Here is a 26,159-nt window from a genome sequence, read left to right as displayed (position 1 = left end):
ACAATAACTGCTCGGCAAGTGTGCAAGAATCTGAAAGCAACAAAACACTTCAGACATGAGGGACATGGGAGAAAAGGTGGGAGGCAGCTTAAGGAGGAAAAAAAAAAAGAAATAAATTTTGGTTGAACAGTGGAAGTCCTGTCCAAAGATCCAGCCTGCCACACACGCTGTACAGCCTGTCCTCTGATTCTGCTCTCAGCCTCCCCTGGCAGCCTGCCCGGCACGGTCCCAGCTCCGTTCCCAGGACACGCTCCTCCTGCCACTATCACAGGGCGATGTGCTTCTCCTGCATAAGCTCCTTCCCGATTCCGGCTGGTCCTGTGAACAGCCGGTGTGTTCTGCCTCTTGTTCCCACCTCCTACAGCTGAGGTTGTATCCATCCACACAGCTGATTCTCCTTCCTCCAGTACCATGCCACAGCTGCAAAGGTTGTGAAAGGATCTGTCCTCTGTTTTTCTTTCTGTTCCTATCAGCAAAAACTATATTCTAATCAATTTCACCACGAGAAATGACATTTCTGAAGATGACTACTTGGCCACCATCTTCCACTTTGCTTCCCTACCCTGGTACAGGGTAAGTTTAATGAAGAGCAAGCACTGTGAAAGGGCTTAATACAAGAATTTGAAATACATCATTTGCAAAACTTTCAAACTTATAATTTGCTTGACTTGAATGTAAAAAAACCCCAGATCCCAAGTTAGACTTAAGAAGGAGCTTTATAGAGCACAGGGGATATTTAGAAACTAATTTGTATTTAACAATGGATACTACCCAGCTTACTGAGGACTCTTACAGTTCTGTCTTTGCACAAACCCTGTGAAAGCAGAGTCAAGGTTTGTTTGGAAAGTTCGTACATGCCAGCCGGAAGGGCACACAACATTTGAAACTTAATGACTCAAACAGCATTTCAAGTACTAGGTATGACTCTCCACTGTTGGATTACATCTCTTAAATGTGTGCACAAGCTATTACTAAATCAGAACAGCCATGTGTTATTTTGCTGACATACCATTAATGCAACTAGAGGACCATACACAAATTGTTCTTTCTGTTGCACATCAGAACGCTAGTCAAGTTACTATATTAACTGGATGGCTTCTGGAGCAATCATACTAAAGGCAGTCTGTGGGCAGTACATAAAATCCATTAAAAACTTTATACAGGGGTTTTGTAGCTTTTAAACTAAAGGCCTCAGATTTTGTTCTTCATGGAGAATAGATTACCATAAGAACTTTTGTGGCAGCACTCATCCTGCTCTTCAGTGAGCTCTGGGGCATGACTCATTTTGCAACACTTCCACCTTCATAAAAACAATAGCTACTTTATCCTTAAAAGACTAGCTAATTATCACACCTTTGTTCTGTGCTGATAAGCGATTACTAAACCCACACATATTATTTATGCCCAATATCTTTTGATCCAAGGCTTCCCCAAACACAAACTGTACCAGGGGAAGCCAATGTAAAACTCAGCCAGCCAAGCCACTCTGGTACTGTCCTGCTGACTCCCGATTAAGATTACCACGCCCATTACTGATTTGTCACTACTGACGGCAGGTTCACAAGCAATTGTTTCCAGCTCCATGGGCTTCTCACAGCACGAGGCTGCTGTGCTCTGTGGGAGAGGCTGCTGCCCTGTGTACACCTTGCCCCGCGGGACAGCTCGGGCAGGGCACTGGCACCCCTGCTGCCATGGGTTTTGGGGCGGCTGGCAGGATGTGGGGGAGAAAGAGCTGCAGGGTTATAGCCTGGGGGTGGCCAAACTCCACCTCGCTCCTGCCTCACAGTGTGGGGCTGCCCCGTGTGCCCTGCCCTGCCTCTGCCACCACACAGCTTGAAGCACTGTGCCAACATTTCCAGATTGAGCATTTGAAACGTAATAACCAGCATTTAAAAAAATGGGAAAACACCACTGCTTCCTCTACTTGTGATTTTGCTTGGATGACTTGTTTCAGTTACCATGATAATTATGTATTTCAGTCCTATCCTGCAATAATATTGTCACATTTACAGTTCCTTTTCTCTATTACATGGAAAGCACTCAATCCAGGTTTTTAATGAGGAAACTTCTAGATATGCAACAAATGAACTGGAAGTCCTGAGGAATAGTTTGTTATATCAGTTCTGTAGTTTATTTTATCTTTATATAATCTGAACAACATACATTACAGCTACAAACTTAACTGCAGAAAATGAAAGTGTATTTTCAAACATTATAATTTTTTTAGTATCAGAGTAAGCCAGTTGGATGAATACAAATTCCTAAGTAATCATTTATTGACATATATATCAATTAAATCAACTGACTAAATTTTCTGATTTTCACCTAATTCCATTTTGTACTGATAGTAAGACCAGAACAGAATCACTGCTGTATAGAGATTCCTTATTAGCTGCTCCCCCCCTGCCCCGGCCCCGCAACTGATCAGACTGTAGATCTCAGAACAGCCTCCTCCTGCTTTTAAGAAACCCTGTACAACCTCAAGAAGTAACTATGGTCCCTAGAAAAAAAATCTAGGGTGCTGAGAAAGCATAAGGCATCTGCTTCCTCATCCCAACTCCACGTCAGAGATCTGTTGGGGGGGGGGGGGGGGGGAGGAGGAGGAGGAGGAAAAGTGTGAGAATGGCTGGCAATGATTTAATTAGCAGTAAATTCAGGTAAACTAGGTCAGGCACCTCTGCATTAGGGCAACACCGAGTTACTCTATCATCTGGGCTGGAACACCCCCAAATCAGATTTCAGGCTATAGAGTCAGTGCTGTGAGCAGGCTAATGGAGGCAACTGGGAAGTGTACCCTAGTGTAGGCTCAATCCCAGAGGAGTACCATAACTGTAACCCTCATTGTAAAGATAAAGCACCCGGCTGCTGCTGTGGACAAGATGAGACTGCTCTGGGAAAATGCACCCTACCAGGGCACAGGCTAATCCACAGTCACACTACCACTTGCATAGGCCCACGTACGTAAGCTCACCAGGTTCGAACAGTTTTGTTACTAAGAAACTGGCCATGAGGACCATCAGCATCAGAAGGCAAAAGGGCCAAATAAACTGGGGTCTCAGCCCCTTCATCTGGCGATTTAGTGGCTTTAGGACCTGCCATGTCTGTTCTCACCCATCCAGGACAGCAGGCATTGAGAAGGATGTGGTCACCTTTTCTCGTCTCATTTAACATCCGCGCTTGGATCCTGGACAAGACCGTGACACCAATTTTGGATACTCCATAGGCAGTATTTGGCCAACCCTCTTTCTCATGCATACTTTTCTTGGTATCTTCCACAAATTTGGTCATGAGTTCCACCAGCTCGTCCTCAGTGATTGTGTCGCTGCGAAACTTTTGCTGTAGCTCTTGGCTGCAGCCTCCTAGAGCTGAGCTACTTACCATACTAGAGACATTCACCACTCTACCTGGTAAAAGAGAAGAAAGACCAGTTACTTTTACACGCACTACACAAGCCTAGATACTGAACTGGGCTTGCTCTACAGTTATGTATTTACTACTTAGGTGAACACCTGTAAAATATTTTGTGTGGGCTATTTTGCAGAGCTTCTAGAAGATCAGTTCATGTCAAGTGTTTCCAGTGAATTCCATTACAGAGGGCAATTTAAGGTGTGAACCTGCAAAAGCTCTCTGTTGAACTTCAGGTATGCTTCCAGGAGACAGCCTGTTACTACCATAAATATGCCTACAGATTGTAAGTGTTTTTCTCAGTAATGGCAGCCAGACTTTAAATATACTCGAGGTTCTTGTGGAAAACATTCTCACTTCTGCAACAGCTCAAGTAAAGTGCTGCAAGAATGTACCTCAAAAGCCAGAATAATACAGAATTCAACAAAAGCAATCTAGTTCTTAATGCAGTGAGACCACGAGCTTGTTTACAGAGTACCTGGAAATTTACAAATCCCAGCATGCAGAACTGCAGCATATTTATCTCTGAGCTCTTCAGTACAGAGGAATGAGTCAGCTGAATCAGTAATTCACTCATCTTCCCCAAAATTATATTACACTTTCTGTCTCACTTGCTAGTTCACAGCCATTCAGGCAGTGAACTAGGGAAGGAACATGAGAATTTAGATCTTAAGAGCCATAGAAGTTAATCTTTTCTGTTAAAGACTTAACACACTTGTCCTTCACCCTTAGTACAAAAAGGGCTAAATTGCAATTTTGGCACTGTCTATTCTCTCCCCTAAAATTAATTTACTCTGGCCTTTCCTTCCTCCCTAAGGACTAAGAGTTCCCAACTTCTCTCTCATCTACTTGACTTCTTTCCTCTTAAAAAACCTAGATGTATTTAAATGTTAGTATAGACTACATTTCATTTATAGCAGCAAGCGCTTATCCAAATATCCATGAAAACATCTAGTGATCACAACTCTTGAAAAGACTTCTATTTTAAAATACAAACAACTTAGATTTGGTGTGGGTATTAGATACAAATACCATCCTTTCAAATCATCCGTGATACGTCAGTAGCATTCCAGGGCACTTCCAGTGCTCCAGGTTTTGAGAACAGGACCATTCTGTGCAGGACAGTCATGCAAAAGTACAGACTATTTGCATGATACTAACACCTCTTTCTTACTGATGCATCTATCTTTGACCCTGGTACATTCTATTTATCATTTTTGGTAAAGTGTTTTCTTCTAGTTCCTCCTAACATCACCAAATCACAGAAACTTAATGTACATCTTTGGGTGCCATTTATAACTATATCACTAGACACTTGCACATATGGCAAAAGCTGTGATCTAGATACAGACAGACCAACAGCCTATTGAGGTTTCTTCAGCAGTAGCAAGAACAGGCACGTCACATCAAACTCAGCTGAAACACTGGTTTTAGGTGGTACTTTATCCTAGTTGTATTATCTTTTCTGAAGCAATAACAAATTATGTAGGACATGGACAGAACATGGGTAAGTTCTTCACCTCTTCTTGAGGGCACCATGAGAATTCCACTTCAATCCATAACAGAAGAATGTGACTGGCTTGACAGTAGATTTAAATATACACAGCAGAAACATTTTGGGAGTCAAGAAAGGCCATCTGTTCTCTTACCTACAGTACAGCACGGTATACTCCTCTTGCTATGGGGCAATGTGCTTTGAAACAGGACAGGATTTTCCCATTAAATGATGACCAAAATTCATCTAAAACTATTTCTCTACTTGTTATGTTACACTTACCATAAGGCTTCACAAGAGGCAACAATTCTGTGCAAACATTTCTGGTTCCAAAAAAGTTTGTTTTCAGTGTAACTTCTGCTTGGACCGCAAATGGAGTTGTGTCATGAACTTTTCATAAGAGGTGGTAATGAGGGAAGGGAAAAAGAAAGAATAAAATAAAAAGAATCAGGATTGTATTACTGTTTAAAAAGAAGCTACCAAACTACCGAATACCAAAATTTTATCTTAGTTCCTCTTTTTTTTTAATTAGGAAACAGACATATGATCAATTATGTATAAATAACAAAAGAAAGCAACATCACTAACACTTGCATTGTTATTAATGAAAAGATCCATCTCTGCAATATTATATTAATAATGAGCTAATTATGTTTTCACCTCTTCTTAGCTGAAGGTTTTAGCTTTGCCCCAGGGGACTCAGTTGCATCACTCTGCAGAGTCATTTGACAACCCACAGGCCGTATGTCTTTCTGCCTTTTACATGGAAGAGACAAGGAAAGACTGCTCTCACAGGGTGTGCTGCCCAACCTGCCCATTGACCTGCCTGTACTTACTCACACTCAGCGCTCAGTCTGGGCTGCCACTACTACAGGCAAGTAAGCTTCGAGGTGCCTTCTCCTCTTAAACACATAGCACAGCACTTTGCTGCCATCCTGACATACCAGGGGAGGGGGCAGAGGGGAAATCAGAAGGGAAGATCCCGAATCTAGGGTGCTGCCAACTGAAGATGCAAAAGTTAGACTACCACTCCAGTGCTAACATCCAACAACATGTCAGACAACTGCTTCTATATCCTGACTCTTATGTTGTCATGTCTTGGGTTCTTGGCCATAACCTGAAGTCCAAGCAGTGCCAAATTGCAACAAAAACTGTAAAAGCGTCTATAAAGAATGCAGGGGTAAGATTTGGTGCAGTCTGAAAAAACAGACAAACAAAAAACCCCAACCAACTCCTAAACTGATAAATACTTGTGCCATAAATCACCCCCTGAACTGACAGATCCGTGCTAACACAAGCACAAGAGTGGGAATTAGCAGCTAGGAAAGGGAGCTGACTTAGGTAAGCATAAGCAGACCATGGAACTGCACTGCAAGGGTATGATTTCATCAGACAGAATTGACAACTTGCCACTACCAGAAGTGGGGTAGGATGTGCCATAAGCTGACAATTTGGCTCCGCAATAAGCCATATGCTAAGCATCCTCCACTTTGAGGGGGAAGTAAGAGTTAAAGTAACAACATTCCCCCTCTTCTGCTACAGGCTCTCTCTCTGCAGTGATGAGAGGTGACACAGGTTAGGTAGGTCTTCACTTGTATCCATAGCCCAGACCTACGTAAACTCAAAAGAGAAGGAGTAACAGGTCATTTAGTATTTAATGTAGTTGTGTTTTTATTGCAAAACACAGCTTTAATGACTGATTTATACTCTCAAGCAATGGGCACCAGTAGCATCAAGTTTTGCAAATCACTTGGTTGCATTTAAATCTGAGACACAAAGCCAGACTATGATCTATTGCAAGAGTTAGGACAGTGGGAGAAAAAACTAAAAGCCTACACAACCCCAAACTCCTGCTTCCATACCCACCTTGCAACAGAGAAGCTTCCCCACACTCCAAAACCCACTCATTTGTCTAACAAGATACATTACTTGTAACATCTGATAGATACACACTCCCTTGATTTAACAAGCATTACTAGAACAACTGTTCTCACAGAAGCTCATCTAGAAGGCAACCCATGGGTACACAATCATTTCATACATGAACAGTTTTTGCTGGACTATCTGTAGTGCAACACAAACTGCACAATAAATTAGATTTAATGACAAATCTAAACTTTGACAGATAGCAGTAACACACAGTACTACAATAAAGAAAGGAAAGCATAAATTCTAGGATGCTAGCAGAAACCTGGCAAGGCGAGAAGCAAGCTTGGGTAGAAACACCAATCTCAGAAGCAGGAATTAAAGCTAAAATATGAGATAAGCATTACAGCAAGTTCTTACACAGGTGTTAGTTAAACCCTCTAGTGTCTGTGCTAGATACTTAGGCAACAACAGTTAGAACTGGCTCCGCTATCACATTTCTTAATTGTATGACCTACTGCTGACTCATAGTAAGTTATCAGCTTGAAGAAAGTCTAGGCTAAACATCTGAAAGCAACTCCTGAATAAAAAACCAAATCTACAATGTAGTAAAGGAACTCCTACAAGTCACACTATTTTACCTATTTATCTGTTCAGTGGCTCCATGATAATAAACCTAGAGATCTAGCATATCTTGTTGCAGCAATCTGAGGAGCTTTTGTTTCACCTGTCCAGGTACCCACCTCAATGGAGGCTACAGCTGCTGCAAAGTCAGCAACAGGAAACACACACTGCACTTCAATTGCTGTAGTTGCAGCCCAGTCTTGCTCAAACTTACTGTCACTAGTAGGTTGAGCTAAGGCCCTGATTATGAATTGAAGAAATACTGGTCTGAGCACCTCAGGGTTTATAAATGATAAGCATGGACAGAGATACAATCTTTTAACTGTTGCTGTAAGGTTTGAATACCTCTTTATCTTGAGCGCATCCTGAAGCTCAGACAATTATATTAAGAGTTGCCTCATACTAAGCTGACCTTGAACACAATCTTCTTGCAAAGTACCACACAAAATATACAGTGACTGGACTTCAGAACACCACTGCTGCACTCCCACTACATGAGAAGCTCCATTTCAGCAGCAGGTGAGGTTTGATGCATACTACCTGACAGGCCTCCTTAACTCATGCTGTGAGCAAATGAGTCAGCACAACACTGTACTTGAACAGCTACATGTCCTAACTGGAGATCAGGCAAAGAGATTAAAATAATAATATGGAAAATATGGAAAGAACAAGTTTGTACTGGCAGGGAAATAAACTAATAGTTTGTGATTTGCTCTGTTTGGAGGTAACATGATTCTCAATTTGTTTTTATAAACTTACAAGGAGAATGCATTCTGCTACCTCTCAACTACTGTGCCTTCCTCACTCTCCCTGCCCTCCTGTCCACTAGAAGATGAAGGGGTTAAATTCCTGCTGAGCAGAGCAAGATTTAGGTTAAGACAGTTACTGAATGACTTGAGAAAGTTAAATAAAGATGACAAATCACCCAGGGCCAAAGGTTCTTTTTTTATCAGCTGGAGTCCTTGAACAGGTAATGCATAGAACAAAATATGAGGCTTGCAGAAGATTAAAAAAATCCAAACACACAGATCCCTGAGGAACACAGGTGATACACAGATGATGGGCTCCCATGGGCCTGCTGAAACTCATGGGCACTGAGGCAATAAACCCAACTCTGCTCATATGCACTGTGTGCCTAAAGTATTTTCATGCTTTGTATGCGATGCAAATACAATACTCTAGGGAAGCATCTTTACATGCACAGTTTGCCCAACAGATGCTAGGGGAAGAGCCATTTCACATTGCCCTCTAATCATGCTTGAGAAGGTAGGCAGCTTGCCCAGCCAAGAAAGCAGCATGCCATTGGCACAGAAGTCCCATATAAGAAGCTTGTTGGACTTGATGATCTTAAAGGTCTTTTCCAACCAAAACAATTCCACAATTCTATGCTCTACTATCCTTTTCCACATAGCTTTGTGGCACATAGGACTATCCCAGACAGTCCGCTTCCTACCTTTGAAAGCGATCCCTGCATTGTTAACCAGCACATTCAGCCCTCCATATTTCTCCTTCAGGAAGTCACGGAGAGCTCTGATGCTCTGCAGATCATCGATATCCAGCTGATGGAAGAAAGCATGCAGCCCTTCTGCCTGGAGCTTTGCCACTGCATCCTGGCCACGGCTGGGGTCTCGAGCTGTCAGGTATACGTCCCCCGGGAACTGCTTGCATAAAGCCCGCACAATTGCAAATCCGATCCCTTTATTGGACCCGGTCACCACAGCCACTGGCACGTTGGACATTGTCCTCTCTGAAGGTATGTTAAAGCGACAGTAACTGCAAAGAAAATTTCACACTTGGATGGACGAAGATGGCTATCTGAAAACAGAATAAAGTGTTTTTCCTTTAAAGTCCTATTTAGAATTCCACTTTGAATTATGCAAAACTACATTAGATTGCACACTAACTGTAACTTTCTAAAGTAGCATGAGGTATTCACAAAGAAATATATATTTGGTGTTAATACTTTGAAGAAAGCCCAACCAGTGACTGGGAAAAAACCCAACCCAACCAACCAACAACAAAAAAAGTAAGTGCAGGCTAATCTTTAGTACTAAATTAACTTTTGATGGGAGTAAGCTCTTCTGTTCACACATCTTACAGGAATACCATTTCCTTCTTTTGAGGATATTCAGCTGGTTCAGTTCAAGCACTCATGTAGACAAAACTGAAAAACTCAGGCTCAAAAAAAAGGGGAAGAGTGGCTTGAGCTTCAAGAGAGAGCCAGGAGAACCAATTCTAGCAGTTTTAGAGGGAAACAGTGGACCATAGATTGACCGCACAACTTTTCTTCTGTTTAACACACCAGCCAGCTCTAGATACAAAGCCTGCTTGCTGGTTTTCTTTTTTTTCCACAGACACAGCACATTTAGAGAAGATGTATTTCCCTCATAAAAGCAAGTTTAAGACGCTGGCTTTATTCACTGTTGACTTAATTGCCATTCCTCTGCCAAATTAGCTTGTACCTAACCACGAACAGACACCTAGTAAGGATGAAACCTCAACCAGCTCCTAAAAGCCTGCCCAGCTCCTCACTGACTTCACGAGGGCCAGGAGCCACCCCCCCGGTTCGCCATCAAGGTCCCACCTCTCTGCAAACCGCGTATGTTACTCACTACCACCTCCCTGGGACCGGTTTCCCCCTCCTAACTGGAACGCAAAGCAAACCCACAAGCCACACAAAAGTCCGACTCCTCAGGAGACTCCTTGCTCCCCGCGGTGACGATCCCGGCGACTGACTCACGGGCGGTCGTTCGGCGCCCCCGCCGCACCCCGCAAAGGGGCTGAATGCGGCAAGGAGCTGCGGGGCAGGCCCGAAGGAACAGCTGATACCCCCTCACCCACCTCTAGCACTGCGTACCTTTCTCCTCACGCCTCAGCTCTGCGCGGCGATGAGAAGACGGCGAGCTGGCCGCCAGCCTCAAACGCTCACACACCACAGGAGGTGAAGGAGGGGAGCGTATCTAAGATGGCGGCAGGCCAGCCCCGCCTCCCGTAGCGAGCAGGGGCGGGCGAGGGCCGGCGGCCGGCCGTGGGCAGTTAGCAGTGGGAGTGGTGGTTCCTGCGTCTTCCCCGGCAGGTGAGCTGGCGGCGGATGGGTGACTGTAAGATGGCAGGAGGCGCCAGGCATTGTATCTGCTTTTGCCCTCTTCGCCATCGTGAATTCAGCCCCGGAGGGAATCGGGAGCCGGAGCCGCTGTTGGGCCGAAGAGGGGAGACGAGATTTCTCGTCACGCTCTTCAGTTTCCACTGCCTTAAAATGCGAGGGAGCACAGGCGGTCCTAAGCGGAGTTCACTTCCCTCGGACCGTTCGAGGTTTTGTCTATCGGAGCAGGAAGCAGGGCAGAGGCCTACCCGTGCGGCAGGGAAGCCCGGGGCTATGGCCGTGCCGTGGCCGAGCTGATGTTTAGAGATTGAGGCTTACCCCCGCCCCCGGTCACCCACCTTCCCTCGGGGGTTCGCTTGAAATGCGTTTTCTAAACTTTAAAGAGGCAGCTTATTAAACAGGCTGTGCTGTGATTTCTCTTATTGAGATAAAGGAAACATGCGGTATTTGAAAGGGACTTTAAATATTTTTAATTTTTTTTTTTTTTTAAATTCAGGTTGTCTAAATAAGGCAAAATCTGTTTCTTAATATGAAGAAAAACAGAGGCCGGACAGGTCGAAGGAGAAGAAGAAAGCACTTGCAGAGTTTCATGGATGGAGGTACTTTTCAATTTCCTTTATTTTCCAACAGTCCTATTTTATAGCATTAATCCCCTCATTTTTATTTTTTAGTCAACTGCAGTCATAAACTGGAATACATTAAGCTTAAGAAGTGGCTGAAAGATAGAGGATTTGAAGACAAGAATTTAAGGCCAGCACAGTTCTGGGGTAACATTTTAACTATTCATTGGTGGTACATATTTCATTCTTCTAAGAGTGTTAGATTCCTGGTTTCATTTTGAATCACACACCTGGCTGGCATCAGGAAAAAAAGCCAGTTACTGTTAGTCTTTTAAGGACTTCTGGCAAATGCAAGTGGATGTCATGTAATGTAAACAAGTAGGTATGGAGGCCTGAAGTACTGTAAACTGTTTCTTATATAAAGATGCTCTCGTGTAAAACTCTGGTATGAGAATACTCTGGTATGCTACAATACAATCACCTATGCCAAATTCCTTGTAGAAATCAACATTTTAAGTGTTAGTAGCACAGTTTTAAAGAAGAAAGTAATATCTCTTAAGTGTTTCCAGTATCAGAACCTAACCTTGTTATCATCTTTTTTTCTATACAAGTTCAGCAGATCTAGTGATACAGAAAAGTAAATAATTTTAGAGCTGGGATTCACTTATTACTGTTTACAGTAAAGGCATATACTTGTATTTTTTCTCTTGAAGTAGATTATGTTTCAAAAACTTTTGCATTATTAAAGAAGGAGTAGTAAGAATCAGAGAAAAAAATATTGCGAATAGAATTTGTAAAGTTTAGATAAAACGCTGAAACCAAGAACAGCATACAGTGATGAAAGATGTGGTTAAATAAAAAATTGAGGAAAAGAAATTGAGCAATTGCTAGAACTGGACAGCAAGCAGTGCAGGGGATGCACGGGAAGGGCTTTCACAGGGTCCTGGAAAGTTAAAAAGAGAATCAGAGAATAAAGAAATGAGGTATATATCTGGAACAATCCATAATTGACTTTTACAATTTGTAAGAGATATGTTCTTTTAGAGCTTTTCCTTGCTGGCCTGTTAATTTATTGCAGCTTATCATAGTCTCCTGTATTTTACACATATATGTGTATTTAAGTATTCTCTTTGTTCCTGCTTCAGATACAGGAAGAGGACTGATGGCAACAAAAGCTCTTCAGGTTAGTAATGTTGATTCTAATGCAATTGCTCCTGAGGTTCTTTGAGATGTAATGACTTTTGCAACAAGCAAAGCTCAGAATTCCAGGTCTGTGTTGTAAATGTAATTTCTAGCCTAATACCAGAATTTGCAGTGTTGGCATATCTATAAGGTGATATCCTATGTACCCTGATGACTTGTAGGATGAAGACATTCCTGTACTCATTTACAGAGCTTTAGTATATAGTCTTGTGTTTCAGTTTAAGGCAATCAGTGGCTAACTGAAACCAGAAGGAGCAGGCCCCTTCCCTTCTGTATGTCTTTTCCCTCAGCCACTGGCTCCCACAGCTTCTTTTACACTGGCTGTAGCAGTCTTCCCCACTTGTGCAGTAAGTTGCATCAGGAAGCTAAACTAACCAAAAACTCTCTCTTCAAAAAAATTATTAGCTTTGATAGCTTTGCTCCTTGACGTCTCCCACCTTGGTAAGACCAGTGCTGGTACAAAGGCAGGGATGGCATATCAGGAAGGAGGATGGAGGAAAGGGATGGGGCTTTAAGCAGCATTTGGCTTTAGATTATTGTGGTGGGTTGATCCTGGCTGGAGGCCAGGTGCCCACCAGAGCCGCTCTATCACTCCCCTCATTCACTAGACAGGGGAGAAAAGGTATAACGAAACGCCTGTGGGTCGAGATAAGAACAGGGAGAGATCACTCACTAATTATTGTCATGAGCAAAACAGACCGAACTTAGAGAGGGAATTCATCCAATTTATTACTAAGCAAAACAGAGTAGAGGAATGAGAAAATAAAATCAACTCTTAAAACACCTCCCCCCACCCCTCCCATCTTCCCGGGCTCAACTTCACTCCCGGCTTCAACCTCCTCCCCCCTCAGCGGCACAGGGGGACAGGGAATGGGGGTTACGGTCAGTTCATCACACGTTGTTTCTGCCGCTTCTTCATCCTCAGGGGAAGGACTCCTCTCATCGTTCCCCTGCTCCAGCATGGAGTCTCTCCCATGGGCTACAGTCCTTCATGAACTGCTCCAGCGTGGGCCTCTTCCACGGGCTGCAGACCTTCAGGAGCAAACTGCTCCAGCGTGGGGTCCCCCACGGGGTCACAAGTCCTGCCAGCAAACCTGCTCTGGCGTGGGCTCCTCTCTCCACGGGTCCACAGGTCCTGCCAGGAGCTTGCTCCAGCGTGGGCTTCCCACGGGCCACAGCCTCCTTCAGGTGCCTCCACCTGCTCCGGCGTGGGGTCCTCCACGGGCTGCAGGTGGAATCTCTACACCCCCTCATCCTTCCTCCATGGGCTGCAGGGGGACAGCCTGCTTCACCATGGCCTTCACCACGGGCTGCAGGGGGATCTCTGCTCCGGCGCCTGGAGCACCTCCTCCCCCTCCATCTGCACTGACCTTGGTGTCTGCAGAGTTTCTTACATCTTCTCACTCCTCTCTCCAGCTGCAAAAGCTCTCTCTAACTGTTTTTTTTTCCTTCTTAAATATGTTATCACAGAGGCGCTGATTGGCTTGGCCAGCGGTGGGTCCATCTTGGAGCCAGCTGGCATTGGCTGTATCAGACACAGGGGAAGCTTCTAGCAGCTTCTCACAGAAGCCACCCCTGTAGCCTCCCCGCTACCAAAACCTTGCCATGCAAACCCAACACAATTATCTTAGTCATAATGTGAAACCATGGTTTTAACCTAACTTTTATGGCCCTCTTCTTTGTTGATAGACTAGCTAATAGAGTCATAATTTTATCATTCCCAGCAGAAAAGGGGAATGATAGAGAAAATACCTTGCCCTTCAGATATTGGCACAGAAAGACTAAACTCTGACTGAAAAGTGCATCTTGGAAAATAGACTTGTTGAAGAAGCTTCCTAACTGGTATGAGAGTAGTATATCAAATAATGGGGAATCAGACCCAGAACCTGTTGCAAAATAGAGAGTATAGCAAGAGGTAGGAAGGAGATGCAGTGGAGAAGTCATGTGTGGACAACAGTGTATATTCTTATGCTGGCTCAGGGTTAGAGCCAGCAGTTGAAGCCAGAGGCTCAGGTTATCCACAACACTGAGAGTCTGCAGTGAGTGAAATGAGAGCTAGACTCAACTGGGCTTGAGCAGGATAGGGAAACTCAGGAAAGGAATGGGAGACTAATGACTTGAGTTATGTCTTCTCCCTACATATGGCTCAAGCCCAACATGAAAGTTAATTTACACACACAGCAGCTTGGCAGACAAAGTGAGGATAGACATGACCTAAAATATGCCTACCCTATACTACTATGTTGATAGAACTTAAGGTATTTGTGAGATCTAATCTAAAATATATCTCAGTGCAAAGAAGGTGAGTAGCCAGACACCAAACTTTCTGTGAACAGCTAACTTTCTGTAGGTGACAGTTCCTCTGACTGCAGTTATCCTCCTTCCCAGGACTGTGACTCTCTTAAAACCATGCCAGTTTCCATCAAGTTCACATCACATCTGTTTGCTTCCTGACATTAGTGTTCTCTGGAGAATGTGCCTCTGTTCAGAAGTCACATAGTAGATGAGTCATTTACACTTGACCTTTACTATTCTTTGTGTGTGATGTTGGGTTTTTTTTTTTCCTCCCTCAAAGGCAGGGGATCTGATTATTTCATTGCCTGAGAAATGCTTACTCACCACGGGCACTGTCCTTAGTAGCTGCTTGGGAGAATACATTATGAGGTAAGTGAAAAGGGACACTTTATGGGCAAGCTAGCCTTTACTGTGGGTTGCTCATTACTAGATTAATCATCTTAAGTGGTGGTAGGACTTTAAACTGCATATGCTAACTTGTATGAGTATTTCTTGTGGATTTTCATGTGTATGGAATGCTTAGATAAGTAAGGTTTGGACACAGAGCATCCCGTTTTAGCTAGGCAGAGTTGGAGGGATAGTACAGGCTTGAACCTGATCTGTCTCTAGAGCCAGCTTGGACCTAAATGCCAGTTACGAATGGTTTCTGGGGAATCTGTGAATATGCTTCAATAGGAGGAGGATGAAGTGGGGTTGCAAAGCAGTCACGTGAACATGGCCTGTTGGAAAATTCAGAACAAAGGCCTGTGCTGGACATTGAGTACTTATTATGTGTCTTAAACCCCCTCCACCCCAAATAAAAACAATCCAAGAGGTGAACCTGAAATTGATACTACAAACCAGCTTTTATAGCTCCTTTGAAATCATCAAAAGGACTTGAACTACAGAGAAGTTTAAAATAGAAGCTATTTATAACATTTAAAAGAACTAGAAGAGAAATAAAATACTGCTGCATCCATTTCCTATCTCACCTCTGTGTATCTGCTATGTTAGTATTTTTATTTTATTTTCTAATAGATGGAAGCCTCCTGTATCTCCTTTGATAGCACTGTGCACATTTTTAATAGCAGAGAAGCATGCTGGTGAGAAGTCGCTGTGGAAGCCGTATCTTGATGTTTTACCCAAGACATACACTTGTCCTGTTTCTTTGGAGCATGATGTAGTGAGCCTTCTTCCTGAACCATTAAGAAAGAAGGCTCAGGAGCAGAGAGCAATGGTCCATGAGTTGTACATGTCTTCCAAAGCTTTTTTCTCTTCCCTGCAGCCTTTGTTTGCTGAGAACACAGGGACTATTTTTAACTACAGTGCTCTAGAGTGGGCTTGGTGCACTGTTAACACCAGGACAATATACATGAAACATTCACAGAGGGAATGTTTTTCTCTTGAGCCAGATGTTTATGCATTGGCACCATATTTAGATCTGCTAAACCACAGACCAAATGTACAGGTAAGAAACTAAAAAGAGATCACTTTATTTGTGAATGCAGTATCTCAATACAGTATGCATTTATGTGGTGGATTAGGAGCGTCTGGAGGTCTGTGAGAGATCTCATGGGGGGAAATTGTCCACCGAGGTCACCCGCAGGCTGAGCACTCATGGTTTGTATATACCCTGGAGCTTGTTATTCACGCCAAGGCAGCTGAATAAAGATGATTCAAATGTTTCAGTTTATGTAGCAAAGCAAAAGTACAGGGAGAGCCCACAATGGCTGGGTGAGATTTGTGTCTGGGGTAGCTATTGGGAAGAGCCACTTGTAAATATAACCCTGCTCTGCTCTCTCAAAAGGCTCAGCTCCTGAGACAAATCTCAAGTTACACGGTCCCTGTATTACTTCACCTCTGGCTGAAGCTTCTGGGCAGCCTTAGGAGAGTGTATAGAGCAGTTCTACCTTGTATCAGGGACTATGTGCCAACATAGAGCTGGGACAACACAGTAGCCAACGCTGCCTGAAGCCATCTTTATTTGTAAATTTGGGGCCTCTGTAATACATCTACACAGTGGGCGGCACATCCTGTGGACTAAGGTTTTGATGTTTGTTCTTCTTTATACTAGTATTTATAGACTAATCCTGGTGTGGAATTGTCCAAGTGGGTTGCCTGTTCAGGCATCTGTAACCCTATCTGTTCTGTTCCAGTGTTAGAGGAATGTTCAATACTCATGGGTTTTAATATTCAGGATCTGATTCCTTTTTTAGTCAGTCTTCCTGTCAAGAGTAAAACCTTTTATTTTTAACTTCTCAAAGGTAAAGGCTGCATTTAATGAGCAGACAAGAAGCTATGAAATTTGGACAAATTCACAGTGCAAAAAATATGAAGAAGTATTTATCTGCTATGGGCCCCATGATAATCAGCGACTGCTACTGGAATATGGATTTGTTGCCACTGATAACCCTCACAGCAGTGTTTATGTCTCATCAGGTTGGATTTATAGATTGTCTTGACATTGAAAGGTACAAGAGTAGAGAGCAGAGCATTTGGGCATATTAATGCTGCCTGTCTTCAACAGGAGATGTGGGTAAAAAGGGATAACTAAAGGACAGTGGGGAAGTTCACGCGCTTGCATATATATATATGCACAGTGCACAATATGCACGATGCTTATTAAGGCATTATGATTTTTTTTTTAGTACCATCAAAATATTTGTATGTATTTCCAAGAAGTGGAATAGAGTTTGAAACCACTTTGAACTGCACAGAATTTAAGAATTGGAGTTTTAAAATGGAAAGTGTTCTTTGGTAACTTTTCCTTTTGTAAAATTGCAATTCTTACCAGCATGTATTTAGAGTTTCCAATTGAATGTCTTAGGTTGTACCATTGACGTCAGGATTTAAATCCTGATCCCCATAAACTGAAGTTGCTGAGAATGGTTCATAACTTCAGTTTGAGTCAGGATTTCCATTATAAGGATACAATCCTGGAGATTGTGGATAGCTTTTGAAAAGTAGATACATTTTTGATTATGTTAAAGTTCACAAAAATGTAGCAGGTTTTGGTCTTCATCCTGTAGCTACTTGAAAAACATGGTTGAAACATTATTTCAGAATTGAGGATTGTGGTTTCTTCTACATACCATTTATTTAAATATCTAAAATGTGTTTTTATGCAGATACTCTCCTCAGATATTTTCCACCACTGGACAAGCAAAGAAATGCAAAACTTTCCATTCTAAAGGATCATGATTTCTTAGAGTAGGTATTGGGAGTTTTTGTTTCCCTGTGAGATTTCTTTTCAATTTTTCTGGGAGTCAAATTTTTCTTCTAGTATCATAATGCAGCATAAAATAATTATTTGGTTTGTTAAGCAACTGATTTGCTTGCTGTTTGTGAGAGAATGTAGGAGTGGTAAACACCAATATCAAAGCTTGAGATAGTTTTCAAGGTCCAGGCTGTCTCGTAGCTGTGGATAGCAGCAGAGTAAGGGGAGTCAGGGAGTCCCCTAGTTCCGAAGACCCGGTCTTCCCTTGTTAATGCTTGTCAGGAAGAAAGCTATCATGCTGTAAAAGATCACCTATACTTCCTGCATCTTATCACTTCTGATTTTTTAGAAACCTGACCTTTGGATGGGATGGACCGTCTTGGAGACTCCTCACAGCCCTCAAGTTGTTATGTCTTCAAGCAGATGAATTGTAAGTTTCAGTACTTTTTGAGTATTTAGACAATGTGCATATGCCATTTTCCTTTATTTGCTCTTTGCTGGCTGTGCGTGAGATACTGGGACAACTGTTTGGATCTCCTGGGTGTATCTTACTGACTCCAGGTGAGAATTCAAAAAAGAAAGGCAGAGAACACTATATAATGTAAAGTCATTGCATATTTGCTACTTCGGTCTTACGCTTTCTTGTATTAAACAGTAAACACACCCCATTGTTTTCCCTTTCCATTATGAGAATCAGATAGTACTTTAAGGTTCAGACTCCAGACCTTTTTCCTGTTGGTTTGATGAGACTTTTAAATGTATTGACCTTGCTTAATTTCTTTAAAGCATGTGTTCCACAGGCTGCTTCTGAAATTCTAGGGCCAAATAAGTTGCTGAATTCATCTCCAGTGACTGTCAGCACAGTTTTGATTATTTGTTCCAAATGGCAAATCTACCTCAAACAGCATGGCTCAGACAGAAAATGGCTACCTGCACTTTGGTTGTAAAAGTAAATAAATAACCCCCCCCCCTTGTTCGAAGCTGTTTATGTGTTGAAGATTCATTGGAATAAGTTGATTATAAGAACTAAAAATAAATCCCCATGGCAGGGGTTTCAAACCCATGAAATGTGTCAGCATGTGAGGCGAAGTTTAGCAGAAGCCAGGCTACTGAGTTCTGACTTAACAGCTTTTACTCCTTGCTGGTGCTACTGAAGTTGGTGGCAGCATGGCAGAGCAGCAAAGACCAGAAGCGTTGGTCTAAGTGCAGACTGTGGCTTGGGTTGAAAGGGTGGGGGTGGAGGATTGGAACCGCTGCTCCAGACCATTAAATCTCTTTTCTCTTTTGCTTGTCTTATTGGTCTCGTGTCTGAATGCCGTGTGCCTTTTTCATGTATGCTAATCTTACTTGCCTTATGCCAGTGATGTTATTCTTAGCATAATCATATGTTTATCATTCATCTGGGGAATACAGCAAATGATTGTGTGTTGTTCAATCATTTTGGTTCTAGTACTTGCTGGAGGAGAACGCTGCTTGGTGATTTAATTTCAGCCAGAAACGAACAGCAGACTTTGAATATAACAGCAAAAATATGTCATTTTTTAATAGAGGAGACACAGCATGTCCTTCTCCAGGTAATTTGACTGGAAGAACGAGGTAGCCCAGATTCCTTTCTCTCCTAGCATAAATGTACTGCAGTGTAATTTTCTGGGGCGAGAACAGAGTGACGGAGGGAATTGACTGCACTAGGGTGGGGTAAGATTTGTTTCCAGGGTGGCTGACAGCACTGAATTGCTCAGCAGAATTTGTAGCTGCAGCAAAGAAAGGAACCAAGTTACAAAGCTTATCCAAGTAAACAAGTGAAAAGCATTTAGCCTTTCTCTGCCTACAGTATCAGTGTATTTGCTGAGGTTACCTCTTAAAAGACAATGCAGGCTTTGTCTGGTGGGCACATAAGATGTTGCAGACCTGCTATGAGCGCATTGTTGCAGAAAGTGAAGGCTGTGTTCATTAAAGGCAGTCAAGTCAAATGAGCTACCCATGTCAGCCAGTCTCCTGTGAGTGAGATCTGTGCTCTTAAAAAAAATAATTTCTCCTTCCTTTCTGAATTTTGGCAAACAACATGTGTACTTAATGTCAAGTTGGATAGCTATCATGGAAAAGGGCTATTAAAACCACACTTTTGCAAAGGAAACATGTATATGCACAGACTATGAGGTGAATCTGGTCTTGAGCAACATCTTGAGGATAGTATGGACTTAGGAGCCTGATATCAGGTAAACGTTTCCCTTCCTCTCCTGGTTTTTGATCTACTTCCTGTCCACGTGATGATTTTTTTCTTTTTCTTTTTTTTTCTTGTACAGTTTCTCTTGTAGAAAATTTAAAAAAATACTGTATTTTGACATAGTTTATGGAATCCCTACCACAGATGAGCTTTCCACAAGTTTCATGTTCATGTCCTACATTAAATAATCTGAATTTTTAGTAATTTCATCCTATTTGTACAAACTTCAGATTTCCCAGTTGAAAAGGAGCAAGGAGAACCTGAAAAAAAACCTGGCTTTGGTAGAAGCACTACGCTTAGAAGATCTGAAGATACTACAAAAATCAGCTGAGATTCTTTGCAACTTGAATATGGCAACAACTTGACCCATCTGGAGCTGTGATAGCTCATTTGCCATGGATGCACCTTGCTCAACTGTTTTAATGGACCTGAGCAGCAAAGAATAATGTAAAAAGTCATCAGAATATGCCTAGTTCTCTTTACAGGGTCACACAGGACCCAGAGTCTTATTTAGTTCCTTGCTGATCTTCAGTAATACAAAGGGTTATGCTGGGGTGAGCACAGGTGGCTTTCATCACATCTCATTGAAATCATGGCTGCTGTGAGCGGAACAGCTTCTGGGGTAATTTGAGCAGCCCCAGGATTGTGGGCTCCAGCAGTCCTTGCTTTACAGCTGCCTGTGTGGCTAAAGCGTGGATGGTAGGGTCAAGCAGACACTCCTTGGCATTTATTTGAGCTCTGGTGCTAGACAGAGGAAGAGGACAGAGCCACTTCTATTTGTTGTGTACTGATCCTTTACTTTTCCCTGAGATCTATGCATGTCCCCAAGATTTAGCAGCTCATGTAGTGCCTGTTCGTTGCTGGAGTAACAGATGAGGACTAGAGCACAGATCAGCCCTATTCTGACCAACGCCAAATCATTCCCTTCGCAGTTTCAGCCGGTGTTTCTCACATTGTAAGGAAGTGTGAATTTCCCTCCTTTACTCTTAAGGCTCCGTAGTTCCTGTTCTGACTCCTCCTGCTGGGAATGAGAACTGAAAGGATGTATCGCTTTGAACTCCCTTGTTTGGAAGACCACCCAGGCAATTCCTTCTGTTTCTGCTCAGTTCTGGTGATCACACTGGGAAGTGTTCCTATCCTGTCTGTGAGGGGATAGTCTCATGAGCTGCCTTTCAGCATTAGTTCTACTTATGTAGGGAGCTTGAGCTCCCTATGTTGTTTGGAGAAGGAAGACTTCTTCAAAAGGCGTTTCAGGGCAGGACCCTTATTTAAGCTGTATAAACGTCATTTATAATTGTGATTGTGATTATTTTCCATTTTGTGGGGAATCACATTTTATAGAATTTTTCATTACTTTTTTTAGCAATTTTTAAGAACTGTGTATTTAAAAAGTGTTTATTTTTGTAAATATACTGCTTCATTTTCTACAGGACCTTTATTTTTGAAATAAATGAAATTTTGTACACAATAGTAAAGGCATTCTAGCTAATGATATCATTTAAGGAAAAAATCCAGTAAGTGAAAACTGTTAAGTATTCAAACTCAAATGCACTTTCAGACTTTCTTTGGTACCTTGTGAACAAGAATGTTACTGTGTAAATGTGCTTGGATATGAGAGTTCCAGGGCTTTTCCTTGCTCTTTTTTCTGCCTCAATCTATTTGGGGCTGGAAATGTCTTAATAGTCTGAGAAGGGCCCTTCCTTACCTAGAAGGAAATTTTGGGTTAGGTTCAAAGGACTAGGGGAACTGAGAAGTGTAACTGTTTGCTGTTACTCAGTTTTCAAAAACAAAAGTTCTTGGTTTTGAGGTGTCATCTTCATAACCTTTTCTTAGGATTAGGAAATTCTGAAAATAAGCTTTTTTCCTGCCTTGTTTACTCTAATGCACTGAGACTCTTTTGTACTCTCAGGCTTTCTCTGTTGTTCATACGGAGATGCTGACTGGGTGGTCACTTTACATTTCAGAGCAGAGGGCAGGGTGAATGGGTTGGGAGAGGAACTGAAGTGCTTTCTGGAGCGAGAAGCGCATTTATTACATCTTTTGGGCCAACTTACTTTCATATTTGCCTAAACTGTGGTTTTAACCCCTGAAAGTCACTTGGCATCATATTTTATGCTCTGGTCAGGCCTGTCCTGAAGTACCTCCTGGGATGAGACGGCTGGATTTGGGAATGTCATCTATTAATGTCATCAAGGGCAATTCTCATCAGCTCGCGTAAGGGTCCTTCTGTACCCCTGAACCTGGCTACAGCAAAGATCAGGGGCGCTGAGAGCCTGACCCTGTGACTGTTGCTCATTCATTTTGACTAGGTCTACAAAAAGGTCTACAGGAGTCATGGATGACGTGAAAAGGGTGAATGGTGACTGAGCAGTCACAGTGCAAGAAGTAAGGGCTTTCAAAGGAAGCTTGAAGGAATTGTGTTCAAAACTGACAGAATGTGGTAAGAAATCCATTGAAGTTACTAAGGATACAAAAGTTGACATGGATGCAGCGCACTTATAGACAGAAGATGGAGCAGTTGCCAGCCAGCCAACTTTGGTCTTGTGTAGTCCCCTGATCTCAAAATACTTGAAGGTTAGAAGGGTATTGCTGGCAAGTGTTGTGTATGCTTGACCTGTGCTTGCTTTTTCGAGGTGTTGGTGGATACTGTGGGAAACAGGGTACTGGGCTAGAGGGATCCTTGCTTTGAACGTGTCCTGCAGTTTTGATCATTACAATTGAACTGGTTGACCTCTGACTTTATTTTAATAAAAACTTTTTCATTCTCTAAGAACAGATGTGTTTCTCATTTTATAATTTTATAATGAGATGGTACCAGAGTTAAAGAAGATAAGGATGTTTGGTTATATTTTTTCTTTTTTCTGGAGATGGCTATTTTAAGAACAACTTCTGTACGATGTGTCTTGCAAGATGGATACTAGTTTGACAGAAGTTTATTTGCTTCAGTATTGCACTATAGACCACACATTGATACCAGGTGGTTTGAATATGGGCTCTACTGCTGTAACTCCTACATGCCCTCCAGGGAGCGTAGGAAGGGGATCTGGCAGTGGGGGAGAGTGGGCAATATGAACTGCTTGTCTGCCTCTTGCATGTAAGCACAGCAGTAAGCCCCCAGCTTTACCTTAAGCACTGTAGCGAGTGTTCTGAATAGAGCCACGTGTGTTTAATGTCAAAGGCAAAATCCTGCCTGTATAAACTATGGAACTGGAGCTAGTGGATTTTTAACAGGAATAAACCAGTGTAACACAGGTCATGATTCAGCATTTATCTCTATATATGCCTAGTCAGCAAAAGCTTAAATTCTTTTTTTGAATCAAACCTAAACTACATGCAAGACAGGGCATCCTAAGCTGGGCTAAGAGCTAGGGTGCCTGAGGAAGTAACTGCACTGGGAGTGCTCTCCAGCTGTCTTACAGAGTAGAGTGCTCAATCAAGTTTTCAAAGAGTGAAGATGCTTACTCTCAGCCTCTGCTTTAACTGGAGCCCCTCTGAGCTGCAAACATCTTAATCGCTTAGCTTTAGTGACATGCTGTTAACATTTGGCTTTGGCTCTCTGTTAGTCTAAGAAGGGATTTAGCTGTGATCTTAGTGTGGAAAGGCATACTGAATTTCCCTCTTTGTATAAATTTCCTTTCAGATTGTATCTGCAAATCTCAGCAATAGCAGGAATAAACTGCGGCTTTTTACCATCAGCAATACAAACCAAGTATAGACCATGGCAGTGAGCTAGATTCTCTTCCAGCTTGTGCAGTGTTACTCAGAGAGAGCTAAAGTAGGACTGCGTTCTGTGACTGCAGTGAAGACACTGGGTTTGGGTAGGTGTAATGAGAAAAGCTTTATTTCTTGTGATAACAGTGTGAGACCGAAATAGCACATCTTGATTTTTTTTTTTTTTTTTGAGAGGAGGGAGTTGATTTAGTGCAGTCTGAAGTCACTGAAAAATGATAAACATGAAACCTCATGACAGTATCTTTCCTGTGACAATTTATGTAAATACAGCATGGATTTTCTTTGATCTTCTACAGAGAGTGGCTTCTAGTTTACAGTTTTCTTCGGCTGTAATGTGTGGAGATCATCCATCATTACTAAGTGCCTTTAGACCTGTATGTTTCAGGACAAGATAAGGGAGTATCAACTCTCATACCCTGATAATTAAAGCTTTTAGGTACACTATGAAAACATTTCAAAGATGACATTCCCAAAGAAAGCTTTTAAAAATGATGTCTCCCAGGGTACATAGTCCCTCCCCACCTAGAAGGTAAAGAGCACCCCTTTAAAAATGCCACACTTTGGCATAATTTGAAGTGTTTGTTTGCACTCAGCACATCTGTGACTACAGAGATGAAGACAGTGAACTCTAGGGTGGAGGGAAATTGTCCCAAAAGAAATTTATGAGTTTCTTTACACAATACATATGCACTGAGTTCTTAAAGGATTTCTGATTTTTCCCTCAGTTTGGACTAGAAATTGGTTTTGAACAATGTGAAATTAATGATTTTTATCATTTCAGCACAAAAGAAGGGAAATCACAGCTTAGTGACTGGATTCAACTAGAAAACTAACGATATTATTCCTATCTGCAGCAACGCTTAGGTGGCATCAGTCTGTTGCACGTTGGAGTGAAAAAACAAAAAATACATTTCCAATTCATTCTACTGAATATTTTAGTGGATGTCTGTAATTCCAGAGTTAAGTTTTAGAAAGCACTGCAATGAGCTATATTCAGTGGAAAAGCAAAGAGACTCAATGAACCCCAAACTAAACTGTGTAAAACTAATGCAATCCCTGTGTTGTCCACTAGATGATGCAACTGTACTACAGAGGAATAAGAAATTACAGTATATCCACATGCAATTGTGATCCTATTTACTGTATTTTTAATAGTAGAAGTGTTGTCTTCAATGATGCACCATGTTTGCTATCAGATAAATAGTTGAAAATGTAGTTTTCTTTCTGCTGGTTTCAAGTAAAACGTGAAGCTTTGCAATCTTTTATCTTCTCTCAGTTTTATTGTATTTTAACTTTGTTGGAGTTGCTCCTCTCTCAAGTTGAATCATGTTGTTCTTCCCTGAAACTATCACCCGAGACATAACTAGTGGTTCAAATCATCTTTGTTACATTAACTTAACCCTCTGCAATGGAGAACTGTCTGCTCATGTGTTTTTTCTTCAGAGATTAAGGGACAGAGTCATCTTTTGCACAGATCTCTTTCAATGATGTCCTTTGATGTGGCCGACTGAACTCCAATCGAAACATTTCCTCTGTGTAGGGCAACTTTGTGGGGTGTCCCTTGTGTCAGTTCTCCAGTGTCTAACAGTAATAAGCTGATGTTTGACCCTTTCCTTCACTGGGGATTTCTTCATGGCCCGTTTTCATGATTTGTGTTTGTTTATTACTTTTGATGCGTGCTTGTTGCCTTTCTCACTTTCCCAGGAGCTTCTGAAACAGCCAGTGTGCCTCTACACTGCAGGTCCTTAGAGCCCCGACAGGTTGTCCCAGTTGTCCTATAGCTAAAAGAGGAGTGGAGGGATCTGCTGCTTGCAAAGCTTGTTTTCTCCCGAAGCCCTGTCTCCTGTTCCTTAGCTCTTTTCCCCTGCCTCCGGTGCTGGACCGTACTGCAACATGCCAGTCTTGATAGCACTGAAGTGGATTGGGCTCTAGTACCACCCCGTACATGGCAGGAGGCAGGTATTTGCAGTGCACTTCTAATGTAAGAATGTTTTTCCTCTTTACATACACCTGCACTTGTTCCAAGTCTGACAGGGCCAGCTGTGTCGGGCGCATTACCGCTCCACTAGGATGCCAGAGTTGGGCTGGAGAAATTGCTAGATGAACACTGTATCCCTTGCAGATACATCCCACAGGCACTGGATGTGTTATTTTAGTAGCTCCCTCCTGCTCGGGCTGCTCTGGAAGGAGCTGGCAGTGGCACTTTGGCTCCTTTGACCCTTGGCAGGCAATGATGACTATGGAGAGGACAGAGGGACATTCTCAGCATGAGGCTGGTGCCATGCCTGTCTGTACCACCCTGTCTGGGCCAGCATCCAGAGCCTGTATCTCTATCCATAAGAAGCCAGCCCTCTTTGCAGCAAGAAAGTGCCAGTGAATTTGTGTATCTGTCCCATGAGATGAGCTTTGCATCGACAGAGATGCTTTGGTGTGGGTAGGCTGGCCTGCAGAGGATG

At 42.5% G+C, this 26,159-nt stretch overlaps 2 protein-coding genes across 8 annotated transcripts; one reads left to right on the top strand and one right to left on the bottom strand.

The window, feature by feature from the left end:
* Positions 1 to 2,105: 2,105 nt before the first annotated feature.
* On the bottom strand, positions 2,106 to 10,371 carry LOC129210353 (carbonyl reductase [NADPH] 1-like). Of its 5 annotated transcripts, none has more exons than XM_054836172.1 (4): positions 10,232 to 10,371; positions 8,844 to 9,163; positions 5,183 to 5,290; positions 2,106 to 3,404 (listed from the first exon to the last, which is right to left on the bottom strand). In XM_054836172.1, the coding sequence occupies exons 2-4, from the start codon at positions 9,127 to 9,129 to the stop codon at positions 2,968 to 2,970; spliced, it is 831 nt and encodes a 276-aa protein (XP_054692147.1). In that variant the 5' UTR covers positions 9,130 to 9,163; positions 10,232 to 10,371; the 3' UTR covers positions 2,106 to 2,967. The 5 variants fall into 5 exon arrangements, with proteins under 5 accessions (XP_054692147.1, XP_054692146.1, XP_054692149.1 ...); XM_054836171.1 differs by having other exon boundaries at positions 8,844 to 9,205; positions 10,232 to 10,370; XM_054836174.1 differs by having other exon boundaries at positions 8,844 to 9,205; positions 10,248 to 10,370.
* On the top strand, positions 10,353 to 24,963 carry SETD4 (SET domain containing 4). 3 transcript variants are annotated; one of them, XM_054836166.1, is made up of 11 exons: positions 10,353 to 10,466; positions 10,990 to 11,092; positions 11,165 to 11,260; positions 12,199 to 12,236; positions 14,832 to 14,920; positions 15,569 to 15,998; positions 16,795 to 16,969; positions 17,659 to 17,740; positions 18,097 to 18,177; positions 19,198 to 19,321; positions 20,202 to 24,963. In XM_054836166.1, exons 2-11 carry the CDS (start codon positions 11,023 to 11,025, stop codon positions 20,334 to 20,336), a joined length of 1,320 nt encoding a protein of 439 aa, XP_054692141.1. In that variant the 5' UTR covers positions 10,353 to 10,466; positions 10,990 to 11,022; the 3' UTR covers positions 20,337 to 24,963. The 3 variants fall into 3 exon arrangements, with proteins under 3 accessions (XP_054692141.1, XP_054692145.1, XP_054692144.1); XM_054836170.1 differs by lacking the exon at positions 19,198 to 19,321; XM_054836169.1 differs by lacking the exon at positions 11,165 to 11,260 and having other exon boundaries at positions 20,202 to 22,741.
* The last annotated feature ends 1,196 nt before the right edge of the window (positions 24,964 to 26,159 follow it).

The sequence above is a fragment of the Grus americana genome, chromosome 1 (genome assembly GCF_028858705.1).
Source record: "Grus americana isolate bGruAme1 chromosome 1, bGruAme1.mat, whole genome shotgun sequence".
NCBI lineage: Eukaryota > Metazoa > Chordata > Aves > Gruiformes > Gruidae > Grus > Grus americana.
This window is presented reverse-complemented; position numbering and strand designations above follow the sequence as displayed.